Raw genomic sequence first — 26,846 nt, 5'->3', positions numbered from 1 at the left:
TTTGTTAACTAGCAAATAAAATCTGATTACTCAATAGCCAAAGCTACCCAGCGTTAGCATTCAAACACTTTCAAGCTAATACTGCTGTCTGAAAGCTGGATGTGATGTGATTGAAGGATGAAACACTAATGTTAGCTAGGAGAGGCAAGGGGAAGAGACTCTAATGCTAAGCAAACCTAGCCTAAACCTAACACTAACCCTAAATAACTTGTTATCTGCAAAAGTTAGCATTCAAGAACTTCCAAGTGAGTTACATGTTAGGGTTGCAGATGGTATGTGTGTGCTAGCCAAGAGTATTGTTAGTCCATTAGCGACAGTTAGCAAGTGAAAGCACCCTTACCGTTACTGCTTAAAAGTTTCAATTGATAAAACAAAACAGCACTTTTAGCATGGATAGCATAATTTGAGTTGTTGTTATCAATAACAAACTTGATATACCTGTTATAAGCTGAAATCAGCACTTAAGCACTAGCATCATCATATGGTGGAATATGATATGTGTGTGCTAGCTACAAGTATTGTTTACTAACATTTCTGCTAGTTCACTAGCTACAGTTAGCAAATGTTAGCATCCAAACACTTAATGGTAACTTTACAGGTTTAAAGTTTCATGTTACAAAACAAAAAAAAAAGGTAGTTAGCTACCTGGTAGCTACCACTTGTTGATTGAAAGCAAAACTTTTAATAACCTGTTAGCTAGTGTAAGCTAAAAGTAGCATTTTTGATGATAGCTACTGTTTCTATTAAAATAGTCATTACACCTTAGCAACTCAAAGTGCAGGCTTTCACTATGCTAGCCACCAAACATTTTAGTCCTAGGGTTAGCTTAGACTTTATCACAGTTTGGACTTAGCATTTGGTCACAAATACAACAGAAAACTTTATTTGCCCCAAAAAAGCCTCAAAAACAATGAATTCATTAGCTTCTGTTAGATAAATTTTAGCATTAAATACTTTCAGGTATGTAGTTAAATGCCAGTTGCAGATGATTGGTCAGAGCGTCTCAAACAACAACCAGTGGAGCGTAAAACCAGAGGGATACTCCTGTAGGAGGACGGGAGATCCCAAAGTTCCTCACAGAGCTTCTCCTGAATATGACTCAGGTAAATCCACACACACCCACGCCCCAGGCTTCCCCTCAGGAGATAACACAGGTGACGACTGATTTACAAACGTGCCATCTTGAGTCTAACATACCCGCTGGCTCATGGTCATGTGGGCTCTTTTAGTGTATAAATTGTGGAGGTGGACAGATACTGGTGCTCGGTGTTGCAGAGAAAGTGATCCCGCCTTCCCTCGGCGTCTCACGTATGGTTTTGTTACAGGGAACTTCACTGGAGGTGATGAAATACGCCGCCTGAAGTGTTTAGTAAATGGTGACTATACCAGTGGGCAGCACGTAGTAGCTTCAATGTAAGAGGATCAAGGTGTGCATGCCTCAACTGCAGCCAGTGAGGTGTTACCTGTGTCGTCATCGAGCCTCTGGAAGCTCTCAGAGTATTTGGTGTGTGTGGATTCCTCGGGGGAGACCTTTTTGTGGCTTTCTGCATAATCAAAATTTACCAGGTCTGTGAAAAGAGAAAGTATGAGAGAGTGGAACAGAGAAAGGTCTCTCACACACACACACACACATTATGCAAAGTGTATCATTTGCCTGTTTATCTCTTAACAACGTGTTGATGCTGCTTTTCATGAACAGAGGGAATTCCTTTGCCCTAAACTCTGGAGCTTGTTCAAGCAAAAACTTCAACTATGACAACCTGTTAGCTTCTACAGGCTAAGATAATCATTTAAAATGAGATCATATGTTACTAAACGTGTGCTAAAAATACTGTTAGCTAACACTACAGTTAGTAAGCAAAGCAATTACTTTCATATCCTGTTAGCTATAGTTACCCAACATTAGCATTCAAACACTTTCAAGTGGTATGATACCTACATAACACGATAGCGTCATTTATTGACTTGCTAACTGCAGTTAGCTTAAAGTTAGCATTTAATCATTCTGAAGCTAACGTGATCACATGATGCAGATAATATGATAGAAAACAAACACAATAACAAATGGTTCTTTTTCTTCAGCAATAGGCATCAACACTGTTAGCCTGCACTTTTGTTAACTAGCAAAACAAATCTGATTACTCATTGGCTAAAGCTACCCAGCGTTAGCATTCAAACACTTTCAAGCAAATACTGGCTGTGATGGAAAGATGAAACACTAATGTTAGCAAGAAATTCACTGGATGCACATTTAGCTGTTGCTATCTAGGAGAGGCTAGGGATAGAGACTTTAATGCTAAGCAAACCTAGCCTAAACCTAACCCTTAAAAACTACTATCTACAAAAGTAAGCATTCAAGTACTTGCAATTGAGCATCATGTTAGGGTTACAGATGATATGTGTGTGCTAGCCAAGAGTATTGTTAGCCCATTAGCGATAGTTAGCAAATAAATGCATCCTAACATTTTATGCTATTATTACTGCTTAGAAATTTCAAGTGATAAAACCAAACAGTACTGTTAGCATGGAAATAAATTCCCATTTTTTAACTCAGCTCAGTTGGCAGCTAGCATAATTTAATATGTTATTTATCATTAACAAACTTAATATACCTGTTATAAGCTGAAATCAGCAGTTAAGCACTAAGCTAGCATCCTGATATGGTTGTATATGATATGTGTGTGCTAGCTACAAGTATTGTTCACCAACATTTCTGCTAGTTCACTAGCTACAGTTAACAAATATTAGCATCCAAACACTCAATGGTAACTTAACAGGTTTAAAGCTTCATGTAACAAAACAAAAAAAAGTAGTTAGCATCCTGATAGCTACCATTAGTTGATTAAAAGCAACACTTTTGATAACCTGTTAGCTTCTGTAAACTAAAATTAGCATTTCTGATGATAGCTGCTGGTTCTATTAAAAATAGCATTACAGTTTGGCAAATCAATGTGCAGGCTTTCACTATGCTAGCCACCAGACATTTTAGTCCTAGGGTTAGGTTGGACTTTATCACAGTTTGGACTTAGCATTTGGTCATGAATACGACAGAAAACATTATTTGCCCCAAAAAAGCCTCAAAAACAATGAATTCATTACCCTCTGTAAGATAAATGTTAGCATTAAATACTTTCAAGTATTTAATTAAATGCTAGCTGCTGATGATTGGTCATAAGAGAAGAGTTTTCATCCATGAAGGTTTAATTGTATTTGCTTAATGTGATGAACTCTGATGAGGAAGCTAACCACAAACAACAACCAGTGGAGCGTAAAACCAGAGGGATACTCCTGGAGGAGGACGGGAGATCCCAAAGTTCCTCACAGAGCTTCTCCTGAATATGACTCAGGTAAATCCACACACACCCACGCCCCAGGCTTCCCCTCAGGAGATAACACAGGTGACGACTGGTTTACAAACATGTGCCATCTTGAGTCTAACATACCTGTCGGCTCATGGTCATGTGGGCTCTTTTAGGGTATGAATTGTGGAGGTGGACAGATACTGGTGCTCGGTGTTGCAGAGAAAGTGATCCCGCCTTCCCTCGCCGTCTCACGTATGGTTTTGTAACAGGGAACTTCACTGGAGGTGATGAAATACGCCGCCTGAAGTGTTTAGTAAATGGTGACTATACCAGTGGGCAGCACGTAGTAGCTTCAACGTGAGAGGATCAAGGTGTGCATGCCTCAACTGCAGCCAGTGAGGAGTGACCTGTGTCAACAAGCCTCTGGAAGCTCTCAGAGTATTTGGTGTCTGTGGATTCCTCAGGGGAGACCTTTTTGTGGCTTTTTGCATAATCAAAATTTACCAGGTCTGTGAAAAGAGAAAGTATGAGAGAGTGGAACAGAGAAAGGTCTCTCTCACACACACATTATGCAAAGTGTATCATTTGCATGTTTATGAACAACGTGTTGATTCTGCTTTTCATGAACAGAGGGAATTCCTTCGCCCCTAACCACACTGGGAAAAGGAGTATCATCGCACGTTGTTACCCTTTACGTTTCATGTCCAGCTGTAATGTTCAACCCATCGGTGCAATCGAGCATCCCGTGACATGACTCACCTCTGTTTTGATTTGCAGGAGTAGACTTGGAAAGTCCTGATCCGTCACTGCCCTCCATTCCTCTCTTTCTAACTAAAAGTAGCACAAAGGGAGATGGTCTGGTTTTGGCAGGCTGTTATTTTGCTGTAACAATGCTTCTGCAGAGATGGAGACTCCAGTCACACTTCAGTCACGCACAGAAACTTTAGACTTGAGTTGCACTCGTGCTTTAATTCGGACTCGACTCAGACTCGTGTTTTGGGACTTGTGAACAATCATCATGTTTTCTTCTCTGTCTCTTAAAAATGAACAAATTGATGAGCCTCCTTTTTTTTCATGGTACCCATGCATGGCCCGCTTGAAACCCTTAGGATTTGTCTTTCTTTCTTTCTTTCTTTCTTTCTTTCTTTCTTTCTTTCTTTCTTTCTTTCTTATGGCACTTTAACCCCGGGCTACGTTGAGCTAGAACTATTATTTCTAGACCTAGAAAAAGTCTCTTACGGCCATGCTGAACTCCCAACAGTAAGCTGGCTTTTTGGACACAAACTTTGGATTTTGATGATTTATAGGCTACGTCTTTGAACCTTTTTGCGATAAAACTCACACAGCTGGACAGACATTGATTTCCTGTTTCCTTTGAACTGAACATGGATTTGTGGGATGAGCAGTATCTCCTCTGCTGATGCTAAGCAGCTAAGGAAAACCTCATCCTGATGATGCCAATCTGACCTGTGGAGTTCACCCTCCATTAAACGACAGGGTTTACACGTGGTAACACGTGCTGACGTGGTGACGGAGGATTCACCGTGGTTACGTTTTAACAGGAATCCTGTGTGTGGTTGTTGGTCTAAGTCTCTGACAAACTGCTGATCTGCTGAGTTTGAAAAACAACCATCTCAAAGGTTTACAGACAGCGGTCCAAAAAAGAAAACAAACAAAAAGAGCAGCTGTTTCCTGAAACTTCTCACTGCCAGAGAAAATTGGACCATAGAAGATTGGAAAAACCATGTCCTGGTCCGATGAGTCTGGATTTCTGCTCCACATTCAGGTGGTCGGCTCAGGGTTTGGAGGAAACATGAAGCATTGATCCATCCTGGCTTTGATCAACTCTACAGCTCCTGATGGTGTGATGGTTTAAGAGTGGTTTTCTCGGTTCACTTTGGACCCCTTAGTCCCACCTGAGCCTGGTCTTAAGTCCACAGCCTCCCTGAGTCTTGTTGCTGAGCGTGTCCATCCCTTTATGAGGTTAATCTGCAGTTCAACACTGGAACATTGACTTTTTGGACGACAGGTGGACGTCTGAGCAGGACTGAGTGAGACCAAAGTTAAATTTGGAAAAGTTTGAAAGACTTTTGAAAAATTGGACAAAGCTCAAAAATGTGCAATTTAATAAATTTGCTAAAATTTTAGAAACTTCAGTTCCATAAATTTCACAGATATTAAATAAAAAATCCCATTTTGAAGAAAAATTAAAGCTATGGTGTACGATTTGGAAGCTTTGTACATCTTAATAACACTGTTTATAGGGCTGTTATGGTCCTGTGGTCCAATCTACACGATATAAAGACCAAAAAGAATGAAAAAAATCCACTCAGTATATCCGCTGCAAAGCTGCATACTAGTTGACCAATCCGAACTGCTCATGGCATGCACGGTTCGGGTTGGTCCATGAGTCCATCCAATCCATCTCCCTCGCTTCGCACCATCATGCCCATGGTCCCACCTCATCCTTCCCCGCTACCCCTCTCACGTCAGCTAGCTGCTCAGCTACTGAAGCGTCATGGAGCCAGAGAAGACCGACTGAGGCAGAGACAGCTGAGTTTGTGTTGAACAGGTAATGACTTTGTTTCCCACAGTGGGAGATGTCAGCTGAATAACTCTGGTTAGTCTGAGCCTGTACTGGCTAATGACTGAACGCTGCTGGTTGAGACGGGTCGGCTCTGTCAATAGATGTTAGCATAAGTTAGCCACACATCTTTAGCATTGTAAACTGAGCTGGTGAAGACACGGTGAGAAAGGTAAAGCTCCGCCCACAGTCGGCTCTGCTCTGATCAGCTGGCAGTGGCAACGCCAGACCTGCTTCTCTGGCTAATTCATGGTTTTGATCGCGCCGGTCCAGTTGAAAAAGCTCCCACTGTGTGTTAGAAGGAGGATGACTGTCTGTTTGTTACATTTTCTGCTTCTTGCTCTGTCGGAGGGGGCGTGTTGTTAGGAGGTGAAGAAGGGCGATACGAGCTGGGGGGCGGGGTCTTTGAGCACGGAGGGGAGGGGTGAGTGAGGCTGCGTTTTTCAAATGTGTCTCATCAGAAAAACTGGGTTTCAGATCGTAGACCATAGCTTTAAAGCAGGGATGTCAAACTCGTGCCATGGAGGGCCAAGAGGCTGCAGGTTTTCCTTCCAACCAAGAACTCCACCAGCTGATTTCACTGATTAGTCTCTGCTCTCTGCTTGAAGGTGAGGTAATTAGTGGAATCAGCTGGTGGAGTTTCTGGTTGGAAAGAAAACCTGCAGCCTCTTGGCCCTCCATGGCACGAGTTTGACATCCCTGCTTTAAAGCCTTACAAAAAAATCAAAATTTGACCTAACCTCGTAATGAAAACAAAACTTTTCAGAAAAAAGAGGATCTGAACACAAGACAGCCAAATGATATCTTCAAATCACCACAACAATCAGACGTGAGAAACATTTCTACCAGGTGGATTAATTTTTTAAAGTTTGACCACAGCCCATCTGGAATGACTGGGGAGATGGATTTTTAAACCTATACTGCAGCCAGCCACCAGGGGGAGCAGTTTTTGTGGTGACCTCACTTGGAGCTGAGCAAGATAACGTAATTTTTTTCCCAGTCTACGGTGGCGCCTCCTCCTGGGGCTACGGCCACGTGTTCGTATCTGGATGAGTTGAGATGTGGAGGTTACTGATTGCAGGTTGCAGGCACACGTTGTCATTTGCAAAATCTAACTCAATACAAAACTAAAAGAAACTTTTTTTCCACTGTGTCATTGTGGGGTGCTGTGTGGTCAATTCTGAAGGAAAAAATAAATGTTTTCCATTTCATAAAGAGGCTGTTACAAAACAACATACAGGAAAAGTGAAGCGCTGTAAAACGATCCGGATGACCTTCACCCTCCATTAAAACAACAGAGTTTTGACGTGGTAACAGGTGCTGACGTGGTAACGGAGAATTCTCTGTTTTAACAGGAATCCTGTGTGTGGTTGTTGGTCTGAGTCTCTGACAAACTGCTGATCTGCTGAGTTTGAAAAACAACCATCTCAAAGGTTCACAGACAACGGTCCAAAAAAGACAACAAACAAACTGAGCAGCAGTTCCCAGAGGTCAGAGGTCAGAGGAAAATGGATTGACTGACTGGAGAGAAGAGAAAGACAACAGGAACACACAACACGTCCAACCTTGAGGCAGATGGGCTACAGCAGCAGAAGACCACACCGGGTGACCCTCCTGTCAGCTAAGAACAGGAAACTGAGGCTACAATTCACACAGCAACACCAAAACTGGACAATAGAAGATTGGAGAAACGTTGCCTGGTCTGATGAGTCTGGATTTCTGCTCCACATTCAGATGGTAGGCTCAGAATTTGGCCTCAACAACATGAAAGCATGGATCCATCCTGCCTTGGATCAACACTTCAGCTCCTGATGGTGTGATGGTTTAAGAGTGGTTTTCTCGGCTCACTTTGGACCCCTTAGTCCCCCTTAGTCCCACCTGAGCCTGGTCTAAAGTCCACAGCCTCCCTGAGTATTGTTGCTGAGCGTGTCCATCCCTTAATAAGGTTAATCTGCAGTTCAACACTGGAACGTTGACTTTTTGGACGACAGGTGGATGTCTGAGCAGGACTGAGTGAGACCAAAGTTAGATTTGGAAAAGTTTCAAAGATTTTTGAAAAATTGGACAAAGCTCAAAAATCTGCAAGTTAATAAATATGCCGAAATTTTATAAACTTTGGTTTCAAAAGTTTAAGTATTTGCAAAAGTTTCACAGATATTAGATAAAAAATTGCAATTTAAGTAAATAAATTAAATTAAAGCCTTTTAAAAAAATTCAAAATTTTACCTAACTTGGTAATGAAAATGAAACTTTTCAGAAAAAAGGGGACCTTTCAGCAGACGTGAGATAGACCAAAGTTAGGGTTTGAAAGATTTTTTAAAAATTGGACAGAGCTCCAAAATTTGCAGTTTAATAAATTTGCAGAAAAATAAAATAAAATTTCAGAAATTTTAGTTGCAAAAGTTTGAAAAATTTGCAAGACACACACTTATTTAACAAAAATTGCTTAAAAAAAAAAGCATGGCAAAAAAATCAAAACTGTTGAAATTTCCAAAACTAGCAATTTGCAAAATTTTCCCATTTTTTAAAAATTCAAAACATTTTGGAAAATCAAAATAACAAAAATAAAAAATATTAAAAAAAAAAATAATAAAAAAATATAATTAAATAAAAAAAATTAAATATAAATCCAATAATTTTAAACAAATGTGAAATTTCAAAAAATGGCAAAAATTGAACAAAACATTAAAAAAAATGACTCAACTTTTAACATAATAATTGTATTTGATACCAGATTGATAAAGTGCGTAACTCATAATTTTTTTCTTGTCTGCTAAAGTCTCGCCACATATCAGTCATGTATATTAATCCAGCATGTTGTCAGTGAAATGAATCCATCCTCACTGAATTAAAATCAGTATTTTCTTCCAGATGAGTCTTTTTGTAGATGTAGTTATCTTCCCAGGGCTGTAAAACTTGAGGTTAGCCACAGGTGCATGGAAAGTTGGTGGGCTGTTGATGTTGTAGGAGGTGAAGTAGAGCGGTGGCAGGCTTTATTGACAGATGGGATGAAGATTTAGTTCAACTTCTTGAAGATTAAAATAACGAGCAGACGGATCAGGAAGAGGTTTCAAGTTGTAACAATTTAATATCCTGTCATGAACTTGATCGAGCACAAGAAAAGCCTTTCACAACACAAGGAGAGACAGAGCAATAATCTTACAGAGATGATAGATGGCGTGTTTTCACCTTCAGCGTCACAGAAGGGAGAACGAAACAGACAGACAAAATAAAGCGAGAATAAAAACTTGGTTCAACTTGTTTTTTTTTTCTTCCATAGTGATAAAATCTACAAAAACTAACAATGTTTAAATCCTCTCAAGAACAGACAGAAGTATAATACAGAAACACTACAAGACTTCACCTCCCCCGAACACCTCCCCCCTCTGGTGTTTCTCCTGAAGCGGAGGGCAGGACGATCACAGGTGGACTCTCACTTCCTGTTCGGACAGCAGGCGTCACGCTCTGCTCCTCCAGCGCCCGCTCTGCGCCTGACTCCTGATTTATTTAAGAGTGTGTTCACTGATACAGCAAAAATATAACTTTACTTTCTGACATTAGTTTTCAAAAATGACAAAACAAGGAAAAACTTTCTGTGAAATTGAAGATTTCGTCTTTTTCTCTCAGAGAATTTAGATAATCGCCAATCGTGAGTCAGATCTGAGTTTAGCTGCAGGTGGAGGCTGTGAGCAGAAACCTTTCCCTGCTGTCGAACCGTTCAGAAGGCTGTGTGTGTGTGTGTGTGTGTGTGTGTGTGTGTGTGTGTAAAAAAACTGGAACACAAATTATCAGATTGTTTTTTCTCCTGATGCCTCAGATTTATTTATTTATTTTTAAAGTCAGGTGAGTTTTACCTGAGAAAATGTTTTGACCTGGTTTAAATAAGGATGAGTTTGAGTTTCTTGGCTCCAAGGTAGAAAAATCTAAGGTTAAGTTAGTCCTCCTCGCCAGTAGGTGGCGCTACATTGCTGCGGTGTGACACCACAGGTCCAGTTCAGAGAGCATGAATGAACCAGGGAGGGAAAACACTTTAACTGTTGTATTTTTTACTTTATTTTAAAAAATGACAAAACTCTGACAGTTGTTAGTTTAACTTTTTCATTTTTGTTAATTAATCAAAAATTAATGTTAAACTCAGAGAGCTGTTTGTGTTTGATTTTGGACTTAATGTTCGAGTTACTGGTACGGTTTGAAAAAAATGTGGTAAAGAAAATTTCTAAAATTATTTATTGAAAAAAACTAAATGTTTCTTTTTCTCTTTCAGGAACTTTTTTATTATTGACTTCCTGTTTTTTTCACTAATTTTGGAGCCTGACCTTTGTTTTCTGATTTATGAGACTTTATTAACAGAAAAGTAAAAGAGGAGTACTTCACTTTACCACGAGTTTTTATACTTTGAGGTTTTTTCACGTGAAGTATTTTTTATTGGGTATTTAATATCAGGTAAAACACACCTGACGTCAGCGATGGTGCTCTGAGATGAAGCCTCCAAATCGCTGCAGGTGTTATTTAAAGTTTTTTTTTTTCCTGTTTCTGATCAATTTTGTGACGTTGCTCAACAGGAAGTTGCTATGAAGCAGTTTAATCTGAAACAAACAGGTGTAAACATCCTGCAGAAAACAACAAAAAGGGGAAAAACTACAGCATGAAAGATGAAAACGAGTGTGTGTTTGTTTTAATGTGTGTGTGTGTGTGTGTGTGTGTGTGTGTGTGTGTGCAGGGTGAGGGGGTCATAACATCAGCACAGGTGTATATTACAGAGGGATTCATACATTCTCTGGCGTTCCTCTCTCCAGGAGCCGCGGTGACAGCAGAGGGGGGGACTGAACCTAAATAAGACACCGACTACATCCGTCCAAGGCTGTTCCATGATCCTCCCCCCGCCGCTCTAACCCTATGGCGACACATTTTGCGACCCTTCATATTTAAATGGATCCAAGTTGCTCAATTTTTCCCAAACACTCGTTTTTCTGTCATTAGCCATGAACGTCAGGGTCGCCAAACGTCAGACACGCCCTAAAACCTACGGACGAGCTCCTCGCCCAGCAGCAGACATCCTTCCTGAAGAGCGATCTCACGTTCTGAGGAATGTTGGGTTCTGTTTCTCCAGACCAGACGCCGTCGCCTCCACTTCTCCTCCCGAACCTTTTTCTGAAGCAAGTTTTTGGTTTTTATACAAATCTTAAAAAACGTTACAGCTTAGAGGAGGAGCCAGCCACCTGCCCGGTGTTTTTCCTCTGTCCTTATCAACGGCAGACGCTTCCTCCTCCAAACCAAATCCTCTTCAAATTTTTCCACAACAGAGTCGATTTAACGTCTTGGATGTGTTGCACAGCGAGATCAAAGTGTTTCACTTCCACAGAACACAGCGACGTTCACATGATTCACTTCTCTTTACAGCTGATACAGGAATAACGAGATTCTGAGACGTGACAGAAACAACAGGAGTCGTGGGTGGAAACAGAAAGGTGACAATGCGACTGATCAGAGTTTCTGAAGGAGGTGAGTCATAGCTGTGGAGAAATGCTCAGAAAGAAATCAACAAAAGAAGAGACGGCCTAACGAGGCGGGATCCACGCGGCTGACTGCACACTCACCCCGGTCCAAAGGGAAACAGAAACGCTGAGCTACAGGTCCATCATCACGCCGATCAAAGCACGGTCCACAGAAAACTACACTGCAGCTACAGATGGACTCTTTTACCCATAATGCCACATTCTGAAGGCAGTTTCAGAGCCGGAAAGAAAAGAACTCCTCAGTTATCTACAGCAACCCACTGTAAACACGTAGACTCTACTCCTACACCAGGAAGTGCATCTCACACTCAGTCATACCTTCAAAATAAAAGCTGCTGGTCGCTTTGACGGGTTTAAACTTTTAACGTTAATGTTTTTCTTCTTTTGCTTTTCTGTCACATGTTCCAGTTTACGGTGGCGAATTACATTTACACAGATCTACCTCATGAGGGCGGCAGAGGCTCAGTCCAAAGGGACTTGGGTCTTTAACCAGAGGGTTGCTGGTTCAACCCCGAGCATGGACCAAACAGGAATGAGAGGTGTTAGCATAATTCCCTTAGCACTGGTGCCTTTAAACAACAGTGTCTGCAGTTCTTGTTCTTTAAACACTAAATTAAAGTTGCTAGCATCATAAAACATGTGGTGGACTTAGCTTCCAGTTCTGATTTCTACTGGTTTCTTTTGGATTTTCTCAAGATTAGCCTCTTCCAGCTACCACGGTTTAGCCATTAGCTTGTTTTTTAGCCATTAGCTCCTGTTTGAACCTTTAGTCAAAGTTTTGGCCATTAGCTTGTGTCTTAGCCATTTAGCCAGCTCCTGTTTGAGCCTTTAGTCAAAGCTTTAGCCATTAAATTGTGTTTTAGCCATTTAGCCTTGAGCTGCTAGCATCATAAAAATGTCTGATTGTTCTGTGGTGGACTTAGCTTCCATCCAGTTCTGATTTCTACTGGTTTCTTTTGGATTTTCTCAAGATTAGCCCCTTCCAGCGACCGCGGTTTAGCCATTAGCTCCTGTTTGAACCTTTAGTCAAAGTTTAAGCCATTAACTTGTGTCTTAGCCATTTTGCCTTGAGCTGTTAGCATCATAAAAATTACCGTGTTTTGGAGCAAAGAGTGACCGTGCTAACTGGTGACCCTGAGCTGAACATGTCAGTGATTGTGGGCAGAGAGTCTCCAGTTAGCGCGGTCACACTTTCCACTGAAACACCAGTGATGTCTGCAGCTGTTACAAAATAAATCTTCTTTATCAGCGCCTGAATTGACGACGTCTGAGGTCAAACGAACCATATTCACTGCTGATGCTATGAGCCGAGGCTACACGAGTCGTTTCACCGTCAAACTGTTACTCAGGTAAAAAGTATTTTCAGTTGCTAACACCTTCATGTTGCTTGACCAATCATATAAACTCTCAGAAATGTCATTAAATTAAATTATATTCTTGTTTTTTTGAGACAGTTTTATTTTGATGTCAATGCAAAACGCCACCGTAGGAATTCAATCTGATGTTAGCTTTAATTACCTCTCGGCCGTAATTACGGCTTTTTTACGGTTCAGCAACCGTAAAAATACTTCCAGCAGCATGTTTGTATGAAAGGTTATAAAAGAGGACGCTGGGAGGACATGTCTAAGAATAAATCAAAGTTTCTTTCAGGGGAGAGCTGCTGTTTTCTAACGCTTGAGTAAAAACACAGATTTTAGCTGCCGATACAAAACCAAGAGATCACGTGTTCCAGGCAGTGAGAGATGCTAACCCCAACCTCAAAATCTACCTCCTGTGGTCACATCTGTGTTACAAAGTCCACACCGCCTGAAGAAAAACAATATTTACATCCTAACGAGTGACATCGAGGTTTAAAATGACTCGTCGTGTTTTCAGTAATGTCCCTGAAACAACCACTCAGCTGGTTGTTGTTGTTGTTGTTGTTGACACAGGTAGTGCTTTCAGTGTTGACAGTTAGAAATGAGACTTTTGGATGTTCAGACTTTGATCTTTTGGTGAAGCTACAGGTTTTAAAAAGCCAATCAGCTTATTTACAAAGAAAACCGTCAGATATCAGCTTTGTAAAGAGCGCTCCTCTGACCTTTGTTTCCACGGCGTTGGGACGACATCGTAAACTCTGACACGATGAGCCAAACAAACGACTACTTACATCTACAGCTGCGTAGGATTATACAGTTTATACTGGCTGGTGGTCGCAGTTTTAAGACAACAATATAAGATTTTTCTATTTATATATTTATACTTTTTTACAAACGACGTGTTCAGGCTGAAGGTTTGAGGCGATTTTGTCCAACTGCATGAGGTCAAAGGTCGTTGGAAGCCGCGGTAGAAATAAAGCCGGGTGAGGAAAAAGAAAACGGGAAAAGAAAGAATCACATTTTCACCTTTGTGTTTGCACCCCGGGAGTTTCTGAGCGTATAAACATTGATCTGTGTTGGGTTAGCGTGTTTGAAGAGGAGGCAGTCGCTTGTGGAGCTGCGTGTTGTAGAGGACAGGTGGCCACGCTGGGATTTCCTCCTTCTCTCCCCAGATGGTGACTCCAACGAGGATTCAAGATGGTCTCCTTTGTTTCCACTCTAAGTAGTCTGCAGGGAGACAGACGAGAAGAGACAGAGGATTTTAGTCATTTATGATCAAACACACAGACAAAAAGACAAGAAACAACTGATGTGGTCTCTGCTGACCACATTCAAACCCTGAGTGATCTCATCAGCTGATCAGAGCGTCAGCGTTCAGAGAGTTTCTCCTGGCCTGTCCCTCCAACAGATCCTGATGTTTGTTTTCTCTAATGTTTGCATGAAAGCGTTCGTGCTGCTTTGAATATCACTCTGTGAGCTCGGTCTGACATTTACGCAGCCCACTCTCTGCTGCAGCCAGAGTCCAGATCTGGACTCTGCCATGGGAGCAGACTCATCACTGTGGTCTAAACTCATCTCACACGCACACAAACACAAACACACACCTCCTTCAACTTTCTTATGGATTTTCTGAAGATTGGCCCCTTCCAGCCACCATCTTTTAGCCGTTAGCTTGTGACATTGCCCTTTTCCTGCGTTAGAGCCTTGACATCTTGATTTAGCTGTTTGGCAGTGTTTTAGCCATTAGCTTGTGTTTTAGCATTCCACTAATGTTTCAGCCTTTAGCTTTACATAAACTTTAGCCTATGCTTTATTGATTAGCTTGTGTTTGAACCCTTTGCTTGTGTTATGGCCTTAAGCCACAGTTTGAACATTGAGCCCGTATTAAGCCTTAAGCCAATGTTTTTAGCTTTTAGCTGAAGCTTGAGCCTTGAGTCTGTGTTTGAGCCTTTAGCTTTACTTAGCTTTTAGCTTGTGTTGTAGCCTTAAGCTTAAGTTTCAGCCAGTTTTCAACTCCAGTTTTCCAGGGGTTTAGCCTTTTTCTCATAACCTAACTGTTTGCCAGTGTTCTAGCCGTTAGCTCGTGTTTAAGCCTTCAGCCAGTGTTTTGGCATTCCACTTATGTTCCAGCCTTTAGCTTGTGTTTTAACCTTTCATCAGTGTTTCAGCCTTGAGCTTTCATAGCCTTTAGCCAATGCTTTAGCTATTAGCTTGTGCTTTAACCCTTTGCTTGTGTTATAGCCTTAATCCAAAGATGGAACATTTAGCCCGTGTTTTAGCCTGAAGCCTATGTTTTAGCTTAGCTTGTTGTTTAGCCTTGAGCTCCAGTTTTAGCCTTTAGCTTGTGATACAGCCATTTTCTTGTGTTTTGCCTAAACATCATGATTTAGCTGTTTGCCAGTGTTCTAGCCGTTAGCTTGTGTTTTAAATAATGTTTTGGCGTTTAGACAGGGTTTTAGCCTTAAGCTTCCCATAGCCTTTAGCCTATGCTTTAGCTTTGGGCCTGTGTTGCAGCCTTGAGATCCAGTTTGAGCCTTTAGCTTGTAAAATAGCAGTTTGCCCGAGTTTCAGCCTTTACATCGTGATTTAGCTGTTAGCCTGTGTTTTAGCCTTTAGTGATTTTAAGGGTTTAACCTGTGTCATTGCCTTAAGCATTTTTTTGGCGTGTTTTATCCTGTAGCTAATGTGTCATCCTTTAGCTTTTAGCTTCTGTTTTAGCCTTTTTATCATGACTAAGCTGTTTGCCTGTGTTTTAGCCTTTTCATCATGACTAAGCTGTTTGCCTGTGTTTTAGCCTTTTCATCATGACTAAGCTGTTGGCTTGTGTTTTAGGTAATGTTTTAGAGTTAAGACAGTGTTTTAGCCTTTAGCTTCCCTTAGACTATAGCCTATGTTTTATTTTTAAGCTTGTGTTTTAGCCTTGAGCTCAAGTTTTAGCCTTTAGCTTGTCATATAGCCATTTCCCTGTGTTTAAGCCTTTTCATCACAATTTAGCTGTTTGCCAGTGTTTTAGCCTTTTGCTTCACTTAACCTTTAGCCTTTGTTTTAGCTTTGAGCTCAACATTGAGCCTTTAACTTGTGTTATAGCCGTTTTCCTGTGGTTTAGCCTTTTCATCATGACTTAACTGTTTCTATGGTTTTAGCCTTTAGTCAGTGTTTTAAGCTTTAACCTGTTATAGCTTTTAGCCTATGTTTTAGCTAATGTTTTGTCCTTAACCTATGTTCTAGCCTTTAGTCAGTGTTAAAGCCTTTAGCTTTTCATAGCCTTTAGCTCATGATTTAGCTGCTAGCTTGTGTTTTAACCCTTTGCCTGTGTTGTAGCCTTAAGCCTATGTTTTTAGCTTTTAGCTGAAGTTTGAGCCTTAAGTCAGTGTTTTAGCCTTTAGCTTTTCCTTGCTTTTAGCTTGTGTTGAAGCTTCGTTTTCCAGTATTAGCCTTTAGCTTGTGATATAGCAGTTTGCCCGTGTTTCAGCCGCTAGCTGGTGTTTAAGCCTTAAGTCAGTTTTAAGGGGTTTAACCTGTGTTATTGGCTTAAGCCTTTTTTTAGCGTGTGTTTTATCCTGTAGCTAATGTGTCATCCTTTAGCTTTTAGCTCCTGTTTTAACCTGTACCCTATGTGTTAGCCTTTTGCTCGTGCTCTATCTCTCTCCTGTTTCTCTTTCTTCTTCTCTTCTGTCCTTTTTCTGGAGTTAGGCTCCAGTGTCCACCATCACTACAAAATTAATCACAGAAATCCTCAATCCTCAAATTGAGAGACAGAAAAGTTTAGATCAGATTAAGAATACATTACTTATTTTTTCTCTACCGTCCATATTTAGGCCCCCCGTACATAAACTTTGATCCTCAAAGGGATGAAATAGTTTAGTCTGAATCCCTCATTCAGGAGCGATGAGATGATCTGACCTCTGTACTTTGCCTCTGCATCTTGTGCACAGAGCAGGACGCCGGATCTTTCTCCCCCGACCCTTCACGTTCCGACTCCCGCTCCCGTTTTCCTGTGATGCCGATTCTGGTGTGCAGGAGGAGTCCTGAATGTTTCAGGGGGTGGACAAGAAAAGACGGGTTTGGGTTCATTTCACTCTTCATGGTGAGAGGATGAGTCAGAGAGTCTGGCGCTGACTCGACTACACGCTCAAGATTAACTGACGATTTCTCTGATCATGAGCAGAGGCCGAGTCCGGCTGACGGCTGATGGCTCTTACCCGGATGTTGAGGCACAGCAAACTCGTGGTAGAGTCGGCTGCTGGTGATGGTCTGGCTGGCGTCTGGCACTGAGTGGTATCCTGCGGTGAACACACGATCAGAATGAAGACGATAACAACAGAAAACGGCGTTTACACTGCAATGAGTTGATGAGTTGCTGACCCACCGTGCTGCTGCTGCTGCTGCTGCTGCTGCTGCTGTGGGAGTGGCTGCAGTCGTTGCTGTTGTGCAGCACTGCTGGGTCCGGACTGTTCTTCGTTGTCAAAGTTCAGGAGGATGCTCCCACTGCCGTTTCCTGTCGCCACAGAGCTCCCCGACACTCCAGGCACTGAGACAGACCCACAGAGAGATGATTAACCAGACTGTTTCACTGCTCTCTGAGAAAACCTCATCCTCATCCTCAGCTCATCCTCAGCTCATTCTCATCCTCAACTCATCCTCATCTCAACCTCAGCTCATCCTCATCAAAATCCTCAGCTCATCCTCAACACATCCTCAGCTCATCCTCATCCTCAGCTCATTCTCATCCTCAACACATCCTCAGCTCATCCTCAGCTCATCCTCATCCTCAGCTCATCCTCATCACATCCTCAGCTCATCCTCATCACATCCTCAGCTCATCCTCATCCTCAGCTCATCCTCATCCTCAGCTCATCAACATCCTCAGCTCATCCTCATCCTCAGCTCATCCTCAGCTCATCCTCAGCTCATCCTCAGCTCATCCTCAGCTCATCCTCATCCTCAGCTCATACTCATTCTCAGCTCAACCTCAGCTCATCCTCATCAAAATCCTCAGCTCATCCTCATCCTCAGCTCATCCTCAACACATCCTCAACAAATCCTCAGCTCATCCTCATCCTCAGCTCATCCTCAACACATCCTCAGCTCATCCGCAGCTTATCCTCATCCTGAACACATCCTGAACACATCCTCAGCTCATCCTCAGCTCATCAACATCCTCAGCTCATCCTCAGCTCATCCTCAGCTCATCCACATCCTCAGCTCATCCTCATCCTCAGCCTCAACACATCCTCATCCTCAGCTCATCCTCAACACATCCTCATCCTCAGCTTATCCTCATCCTCATCAACATCCTCATCTCCAGCTCATCCTCATCTCAGCCTCATCTCATCCTCATCTCATTCTCAGCTCATCCTCATCCTCAGCTCATCCTAAATTTATCCTCAGCTTATCCTCGTCCATATCAACATCCTCATCTTCAGCTAATCCTCATCCTCAGCTCATCAACATCCTCATTCTCAGCTTATCCACATCTTATTTTTAGCTCATCCTCATTGTCAGCTTATCTCAGCTCATCCTCATCCTCAGCTCATCAACATCCTCATCCTCAGCTCATCAACATCTCGTTCTCAGCTCATCCTCATCTCTCACAGTGTGAGTTGTTGGTCCCTGGCGGCTGCTCTCCAGGAGAGTACGCCATCATTCCTCCGTTCCCGTTCCCGTTGGTGGACGGCACTGAAGCCAAAAGCCCTGAAAGACAAAGAGACGATGATTAATGACAGGAACAGGTGGTTCGTAGAAAACCTCTCCCTTCCTGTTGGGCGTGTATGAATCAAGATGCAGACGTGTAAAAAATGGCATCTTAACATGAGTGCTGATGGAGCTTCCTGGTCTTTGGAGCCAGCCTCAAGTGGACGATGGAGGAACTGCACCTTGAGGTACTTTTTACTCCAAAAAAAGCACGATTAGCTAAGGAGGAAGTCAAATCAGTCCAAGACATCCTCCACTTTGATGTCTGATGAAGTTTTGCTCACATCATTATTTATTTATTTGTTTGTTTGGAGCTAAGTTTTGAAACTTTTTGAAACTTCAGTTTTACCATCTGCCTTGAGCCAGTTCTAATAATTCTCATGAGGATTTTTCTTTTGAGAAGACAAGTTTTAATTGAATATTTTGTTGAATTGTTGTCTTAATTTATATTTGTGTGAGTTAACTGCCTTTAAGTTAATTTTTTATTTCCTTTTATCTTTATTTCTTTCTTTAAAGTACTTCTTTCTTTCAACCTTCCCCTTTCTTGTTTTCTTCTTTCCTACCTTTCTTTCTTTCTTTCCTTGCTTTGCTTTTCCTCTCTTCCTTCCTCTCATGTTTTCCTTTCCTGATCTGTTTTTCTTCCTTTCTTCTGGCTTTCTACTTATTTATTCTTTTTTAGGTCTATCTTTCCTTCAACTTCCTTTTTTCTTCCTTCTTCCTCCATTTTTACCTCACTTTTTGCTCTCTTCACTGTCTTCCTTTCCTTCCCCATTTTTTGTCCAACTTTTTCTACTTTCTTTCTTTCTTTGTTTCTCCTTTCTTTCTTTCTATCTTTCTTTCTTTCTTTCTTTCTTTGTTTCTTTTTTTCTTTGTTTGTTTGTTTGTTTGTTTGTTTCTTTCTTTCTTTAAAGGTAGGTAAGGTCTAAAGCAGTGGAGCTTGTTCACAGCTCTCACCGTCTCAGCTTCAACTTCTTACATCCCAACCTATGAACTCTCCTATTTTTTTATGTCTTTTCTTTTCTTTCTTTTCTTTTCTTTTCTATCTGTTATTCTGTAAAGTAAATGAAAATGTCAGAGGAACTTCAGGAAGTGGAGGTTATGACTGAGTAAAGCTCAGCGTCTCTCCATCGATCAGCTGGACTCACCCAGTCCTCTGTATCGGCTCAGCTGCTGGTAGATCTGCTTCATCCTCTCGATGTTGAGCCGGCTGGCCTCCGCGTGGTGCACCATGGGCTTGGGGTAGTGGACGCCGATGATGCACTTGGCCGCCGCCTGCACGGACTCGGGGGCGTTCCACGGGTCGTAGATGAACTTAGCGGGGAAACCTCGGAGGATAGGTAAATATCGTCTGGAAGCACAGGGAGACATTAGATTCGCTGTCTTGCGCGGGCCGGACGTGGAGGGTTGCAGAGTTAATCAGGGGGTGGGAGAGATGCAGGGGTGCACAAGGTTTGTCTTTTTCAACAGGTGGATGTAAAAAATCTGCAGCTAAAAACATGTTTACAGCTTAGACTGAGGAGGATTAAAACATCTGTGCACAGCTGTGTGGGTTTATCCTGGTCACATGATGGGCTGCGTATGTGCTGTAACTCATAGGAGCATGCTGGTCTTCAGCACTTCATGCTTACAGGTGTTATGGAAAATAGGAGCTACAAAATGAAAGCTACAAACAACCACGACACTGCACAGTATGGCTACAGTCATGAGAGTATGGGCACAGAGTGGGCCTGTGGGCCCGCGGCACTGAGGTGAGTTAGCATCGCAGTGCGCCCTGACGACTACACATCACAACCTGCTAGAGGAAAACCAGGGGCTGTGGTCCCAAACAACCTTCACTGAGAGAGTGGCAGACCGCAGACAAGAGGAGGGGTGGAAACTGACTGTCAACGTCTCACAGCACCGTGCAACGCTGCTGCAGCCGCTCCTGGATCAGCTCCGTGTGACAAAGAGAGGCCACCTACCTACTGCACCGGGTCCCACCTTACCGCGTCCACAGGGGGGAGACAGAGAGGCAGAGGAGGAGGGGGGGGGGGGCGGTGACAGAGAGCACCGCTGGGAGGCAGAGAGAGGAGGAGGAGGAGGAGGAGGAGGAGGGGAGGGGGGATAAGGGCGAGGGGCCGGCACGTGTGACGAGACAGCTCTCTGGTCCCAAAGCAGACCGCCCCCGTCACCTCCACTGTGGCTGATGATGCTAGGAGACGTCTACTGTAACACGCAGTTAGAAAGCAGAGTGTAGTGACCCCGACCCTCCCAAACCCTCCCAGTGACCCGGCTGGAGCGGGTGTACAGTGGAAAACGTTCTGCCATCGAGGGCTCTCCTCTCGTGTGTGGTCGGTCGGGTCAGAGCAGCAGGAAGAGGAAGAAGTGTGTCATGTGTGAGGATTAAACTTTAACTGTGAAAGTGAAGCTCCACGTCCATAAAAACCCAGTGTCAGTGCGTGGTCGATGACAGAAGTCTTCCATTATACCTCGCCGCTCCAGGCCCCTCCCCCCTCCTCCCCCCGCCCTCCCAGATTCAGACAGTGGTGGACTGAGAAAAGAGCTCATGCCTGCTCCCCCTGTCCCTCAGACTGTGGTGGTTGTCTTTTAAGGGGTCAGCAGGCCCAGGGCCCCCCCCCATCGCTGCTGACGGTTTCCCCTCCCACAAACCACAGCATCACGCTCTGGGCTAGCCCACTAGGGGGCCCCCTCATTTCACCAAAAGGGACCACAACCCTTTTGCCAGGAAGATCCGCGACCTGCCGGTAACAGGCGGTCCGATGGAGGACAGCGGGTGGTGTTTCTGTGAGCTGTGGTGGGTGGAGGTGATGCAGGTGATGCAGGTGTACGGACTAGCCCTTTAAACCCAGCAATGTCAACAAACAATGGTTCAAACCGAGCCATTAGACTGCTTTATGTCACCAACTTCTTTAAAAATAATCATGAGTTTCAGAAATCCCTGATGTGTCCCAAACGCTGCTGCTTGACTTTAACTGGAAACAGGAAACATCGCTCTGATTTCAGCCTGTATCCATGGTTACCAGTTTGTTTTTGAATAGATCTTAAAACACTTTTGTTAATTTTAAGCGTCTTTCCGGCCTTGACTCACAGTTTCTGCCTGACATGCTACAGTATTACACTTCGCTGCACTCTTTTGGATCAGCAGATTAATTTTTTTAGCTGGTCTCAAAGACAATAAGGGCGCTGAGGAGTGACCGCGCCTCAAAACTGACACTCTATTTACCTTTGCACATCAGGCGAGCTGACTCACACTCTATTGTTAAATCTTTTACCAAAACACATTTTTTCTGCCCCGCTTTAAACTCAGATTGAGGTGTCTCCTATTACTTTTTTTTAAAACTGTTTTTGTTATTCTTTTTGCTTTTATTTTATTTTAAAAAAAATATTTTTGTTTAGTTTCTTGTTATTAAATTTTTTTATTGCATTTATTATTTCTATGATTTTTTAATTAATCTTTTTTGTATTTTTTGAACTTATTATTTCGTTACTTTATTTTAATATTTTTTAAAGTTTTTATTAATTTTTTAAATTATTTTATTGATTTGATTATTTCTGCTGTTTTTATCCTTTCTGTTTTTGTAGCTTATTTGATTTTTTTATTTTATTTTCTTTATCTTTTTTCTGCTTTTTTTGTTTTTATTATTTTGTAATATTTGTACAGTTTTTGTTATTTCTACTTTTTAATTGTTCTGGTTTGTTTACATTATACTTCTTGTTTAGATCTTTTTCACATTTTTTTTCTTTTTTTTTTTTTTAATTGTTTTTATTGTTTTTGTTGCTACTATTGCTTTTATTATTTTCAATTTTTTTAATATTATTTTTTGCTGTTTTATTCTATTTTTTTTCATATTTTTATTGTTTTTCTTTTTTCTCTTGTTTTTTTTAAACTTGTTTTCCATGTTTTATTGTCTTTACTGTTTTTTTCCTGTTTATACAGTTTAGAATTGTTTAAAGCCTTTTGTCAATATTATTGTTTTCAAGTATTATATAAATTAAGTTGAAGTTAAAGATCTCAGAGTAATGTGAGGATGTAAATCAGTAGGTGTTAATATCTAATAAAATGTATTTGTGTGTGTGTGCGTGTGTGCGTGTGTGCGTGTATGAGCCAGCCGCTGCTCCAGGTCCCCCTGAACCGGCAGGGCTGCATTCCCCTAAGCAGAGCACCACTGAACATTTCACAAAGGGTCGGATGAGGGGCTTTGTCCAGCGTGTGGACAATGGACCGGCTCCGTGCATCCCTGCGATGGCAGAGCTCCAGCTGGTCCAACGCCTCTCCTCGCTACCCTCTGGGGAATGCTTTATAGCCCTCTACCTAACGAATGCAGGCCAGGCGTGTGCATTTCCCTACCAAGCGGTCAGAATCCCTTTTGACGTAATGAGACGCCACCGAGTCACAAACCTGCCCAGAGGGTGCTGCTGGGGCCCCGTCCCTCAGGGTCTCACAAGCAATAAAAACAAACGACCAACGGTTCGCAACTCCTTCCCCAACTTCCACCCACGAGGCAGCCCTGAGCGGCAGCCCCGGCTGCCCCTGGATGGTGGGGGCGGGGGGTGGGGTGGGGTGGGGCGTGGGAACGGCCAATCACCTTAAAAGCATCAACTACAATCTCCGAAGGGGAGAGGGATAGCTGAACTTTTCCCCCAATCCCCCAAAAATACAGATGAGCCAAAAACACAAACACAGAGCCACATCGAGAGAAAGAGAAGAGCTCGTCTACGCCTGTGCGCTCAAATCACCTGCTGGCGACAATCAGAGGTGTGATAATTACAGAGACGCGCACACAATCACCAGAGACATTCACAGACAATCAAAAAAAAAAAAAAAAAAAAAAAAAGGCACGCAGAGGATACACTGAAATTATCACAAAGGACATGCCTGATCCAAAAACTAAAGTGCTGAAGTCTGAACAGAAAAGAAGATGGACCGACGGTGAGATCAACAAAGGAGAAGAGGAAGGGATGGATGCTCTTTTCATTCACTTACCCAGAGATCTGGTGGTCCCCCTTTATCCCTCCATCTCTCTCCCTGCCTCTGAGTGTGTCTCTGAGTCAAACCTGCACTGAGCTATGCTGACCTGCGCGGACCTGCGCTGAGCTGTGCTGACCTGCGCTGAGCTGTGCTGACCTGCGCGGCCCTGCGCTGAGCTGACCTGCGCGGCCCTGCGCTGAGCTGTGCTGACCTGCGCTGATCTGTGCTGACCTGCGCTGAGCTGTGCTGACCTGCGCTGAGCTGTGCTGACCTGCGCGGACCTGCGCTGACCTGCGCTGACCTGCGGGGACCTGCCTGCCTCTTGTGCTGCCTTATCTACCTGACATGAAGCTTTTTGGACGTGTTTGATGATGATCTCCAAAACATGTGACTCGCGTTGAAATCCTGAGATAGTGTGTGTGTAAAAAGAGCTAAATGCTGATCTCCTGAGTGTGTGTTAGCAGCTGTTTCCTCTCCCTACACGTGTCTGCTCCAGAGAGACGGAGGGAGGAAGGGTGCCATCCAGGTGGTGGGTCAGCAGTTGTCACCAATGGGCGATGCGAGGAAAGGTACCCACCTGATGAAGTCCCCGTTGGGGTCGGTGCGCCGGCCGAAGCCCACGGGGCAGTAGCAGTGGAAAAACTGCTGGAAAAATGAGCTGCAGGACAGCCACATCCAGCTGCCTGCATTCACGCTCCAGTCGGCATCGAGAAGAAGCTCCTCGAAGACCTGCCGCACAAAGACCAGGGGTCAGACTCAGGGCTCAGAAAACCAGATCCTGGACTGGAACAGTCTGGTTCCCTCTCCTCACCTTCATCCCCTCCTCCCAGCTGATCCACAGGTCCCCCCTGGTGAGGAAACAGGCCACGGCGTGCCGCGCCAGGTGGTGGATCCAGCCCTCCTGCCGGAGCTGAGTCATGATGGCGTCTATCCAGGGGAAGCCTGTCTTCGCTTCGGCCCACTTGGCGAGCGCTTCGGGGTTTTTGTCCCAGGGGATGCGGACACAGATGGGGTTTCCTTCCATCTTGTCGAAGCGCGGGTTGTTGGTCGCCGCGGTGTAGAAGAACTCCCGCCACAGAAGCTGGCCGTACAGAGAGAGCGGAGGAGAGCTGTTCTTCTTCACCTGAGCCGAGGGAAAAACAGATCGATCGTTAAACTCGCCTCCTTTAAGTTTACGTTTACGGATCTGCTTGTTCCCCTTAAAATCTTTGCTGTGTCTTTTTCTCTGTCAGAGAGAGATGATGGACGTTAAGATTTAACTTTGGTCTATCTTTACTGCTTTTCAGATTTCAGTGTGTTTTTGGTCCAGGTAAAGTTTAAACATCATCAGAACGTTCAGGTGTAGGTGTGAGTCTAAGAGGAGTCATGGCTTCAGACCAAAACAAAAACTGATAAACTGCTATATAAAATAAGTTATGACTTCAGTCTGTGACTTAACAAAACCTGATGAATAATATCATGCATTAACATTTTGTTGCACTAATTATGCCTTACCTCTTGCAATAAAGCTTTCAATTTTTTGAGAGTTTTGCAATTTTTTTGGAATTTTTGTATTTTTTTATAGTTTTTTCTTTGTAGAAATTTTTGCATATTTTCTAAATTTCTATTTTTTTAACTTTTTTTTTTTTTTTTCAAATTTAAACTCCCCAAAAAACCCAAATTTGTCTACAATTTAACAAGTTTTTGCAAATAATTTTAATTCCATTTTTTGGGGGGAACTTCGCAAATTATTGAATTTACTATTATCTTTTTTTTTTTTGAGAATTACATTTTTGGGGGAATTTTAGCAAGTTTCTGGAGATTTTTTTTATTTTATTTTATTTTATTTTATTTTTTTTAAAAAGTGGAATTTTTTACTTTTTTTAAATTTTCTACTTATTTAAATTGTATTCTTGTTGCAAATTTATATATAGAAAAATAAATAAAATAAACCATTTTTCAATTTTTTAAAAATATTTGCACATTTATTTAAAAACTAACTAAATCACATGTAAAAAATTTTTATACACTTCTCATTTAGATAACTATTCATTCGATTTTGACTTTGTATAGGATTTTTCCACTTTTTTGTCTTTATTGTGAAGATTAATTAGGTTTTGTGGCTCTGAATGACTTGAATCCAGGCGAGCTGAGGAGAAATGGCTCCTTTGAAAACAAAGATCCCCTGATTGCGAGCATAAAAGTGTTTTAAAGGAGTTTTAAAAAAGAACAGTTGATGAGAAACCTCATCCCTCCAGCTTTATATGAGACAGACAGGTATAAAGACAGAACAGTGCAGGTATGTCTTAAGTTTTTCTCCTCTTTGCTGAGAGCTGCACTCACCTTGCGGTAGAGGTCGGTGAGTTTGAAGTAGAAAAGGCGACATGAGAGGCAGCCGAAGCGCAGGTACGGGCTGAGGCCGGTCGGGCTGGCCAGCAGCGAGTTGGCGTTCATCCTGGGACGCTCGAAGTTGGCCACCCATGCCTGGAAAACCACAGAACGAGAGGGAAAGTGGGTCATTAAAAAGACACAGAGCTTTAAACGCTGAGCTGCTGGTTCCTGAGGAGCTGTCCGTGGTGCTGGAGCAGCTGCTCTCACACTTCCTCAGCAGGAAAACAACACTCCTGCTTTAACACAGTCTGACAACAAGGTCCCCCTCAGACCGTGGACTAGAGCAAATATTAAAAAAGACTGACGTGTGAAAAAACTCCCAGAGCTTCTGTGTGAAGTAGTACTCACTTTCCTCTCCAGATGGCGCTCTATCCTCGTCAGTGCCTCGGTCTCTCCTCCTGGCCACACAGCTGACGGCAGGCCCTCGGTGTCGAATCCTGCAAACACACGTCAAACTCCAGCTGAGTCGCTGTTTTTAGCTCCTTAATGAACAAACTCAGCCTTCAGTTACTTACTCTTATATGTCATTTATTTCTGTATTCAGGAACTAATGGTGGGTGACTTTCTTTTTATGGCCTCTTATTATCTGTAAAGCATAAATACATGTTGCATAATCCCACTCACGCTCCTGCGCGGCCTGCTGTGAAAACATTAAACAGCTGCTTCCAGCAGAGACGCTCCTCCTCGCTCCTCCTGCATTAGTCTCACAGCGGGAAACTGTGCGACCTTTTCCTCTGAGCTCACGCCTACAGGCCGTTATCTCATCAGCTGGAGGAGCCGTACGTTGATTTTACTGTTTAATTCACTGTCTGTGTCTGTAATTAATCTTTTCATGTCTGAGAGTTTGGTTCATTTCTTTACTCTGGTTTGTTCAGCTTCAGCATCAGATCTATAAAGTCACGCTGAAGTCTAACAACTGATACCAGAACATTCAGACTGCAGCTCTAGTTCAGGCTCAGTGTCCTTTCTCACGTGTCTCTGATAATAAAAAAAAATCTGTTTTTTATTTTTTTTATTTTTTAATTCCTGTTAAATAGATAAAGTGACTCATCT

General features: G+C 42.7%; 1 protein-coding gene across 1 annotated transcript in view; it reads right to left on the bottom strand.

The window, feature by feature from the left end:
• Positions 1-10,569: 10,569 nt before the first annotated feature.
• The window catches only part of cry3a (cryptochrome circadian regulator 3a), a 45,013-nt gene continuing 28,736 nt past the window's right edge, over positions 10,570-26,846 (bottom strand). Inside the window, exons 6-15 of the mRNA XM_074682184.1 lie at positions 26,142-26,230; positions 25,746-25,886; positions 24,235-24,546; positions 24,001-24,152; positions 19,600-19,802; positions 18,356-18,454; positions 17,130-17,291; positions 16,963-17,043; positions 16,664-16,788; positions 10,570-13,987 (exon numbers count right to left, since the gene is read on the bottom strand). Of these exons, the coding sequence (XP_074538285.1) occupies positions 13,979-13,987; positions 16,664-16,788; positions 16,963-17,043; positions 17,130-17,291; positions 18,356-18,454; positions 19,600-19,802; positions 24,001-24,152; positions 24,235-24,546; positions 25,746-25,886; positions 26,142-26,230 (1,373 nt within the window). The 3' untranslated portion in view covers positions 10,570-13,978. The remainder of the gene's footprint in view (positions 13,988-16,663; positions 16,789-16,962; positions 17,044-17,129; positions 17,292-18,355; positions 18,455-19,599; positions 19,803-24,000; positions 24,153-24,234; positions 24,547-25,745; positions 25,887-26,141; positions 26,231-26,846) is intronic.

Source organism: Halichoeres trimaculatus, unplaced genomic scaffold (assembly GCF_033239565.1).
Source record: "Halichoeres trimaculatus isolate MK-OKI-2021-1 unplaced genomic scaffold, fHalTri1.1 fHalTri1_scaffold_11, whole genome shotgun sequence".
NCBI lineage: Eukaryota > Metazoa > Chordata > Actinopteri > Labriformes > Labridae > Halichoeres > Halichoeres trimaculatus.
This window is presented reverse-complemented; position numbering and strand designations above follow the sequence as displayed.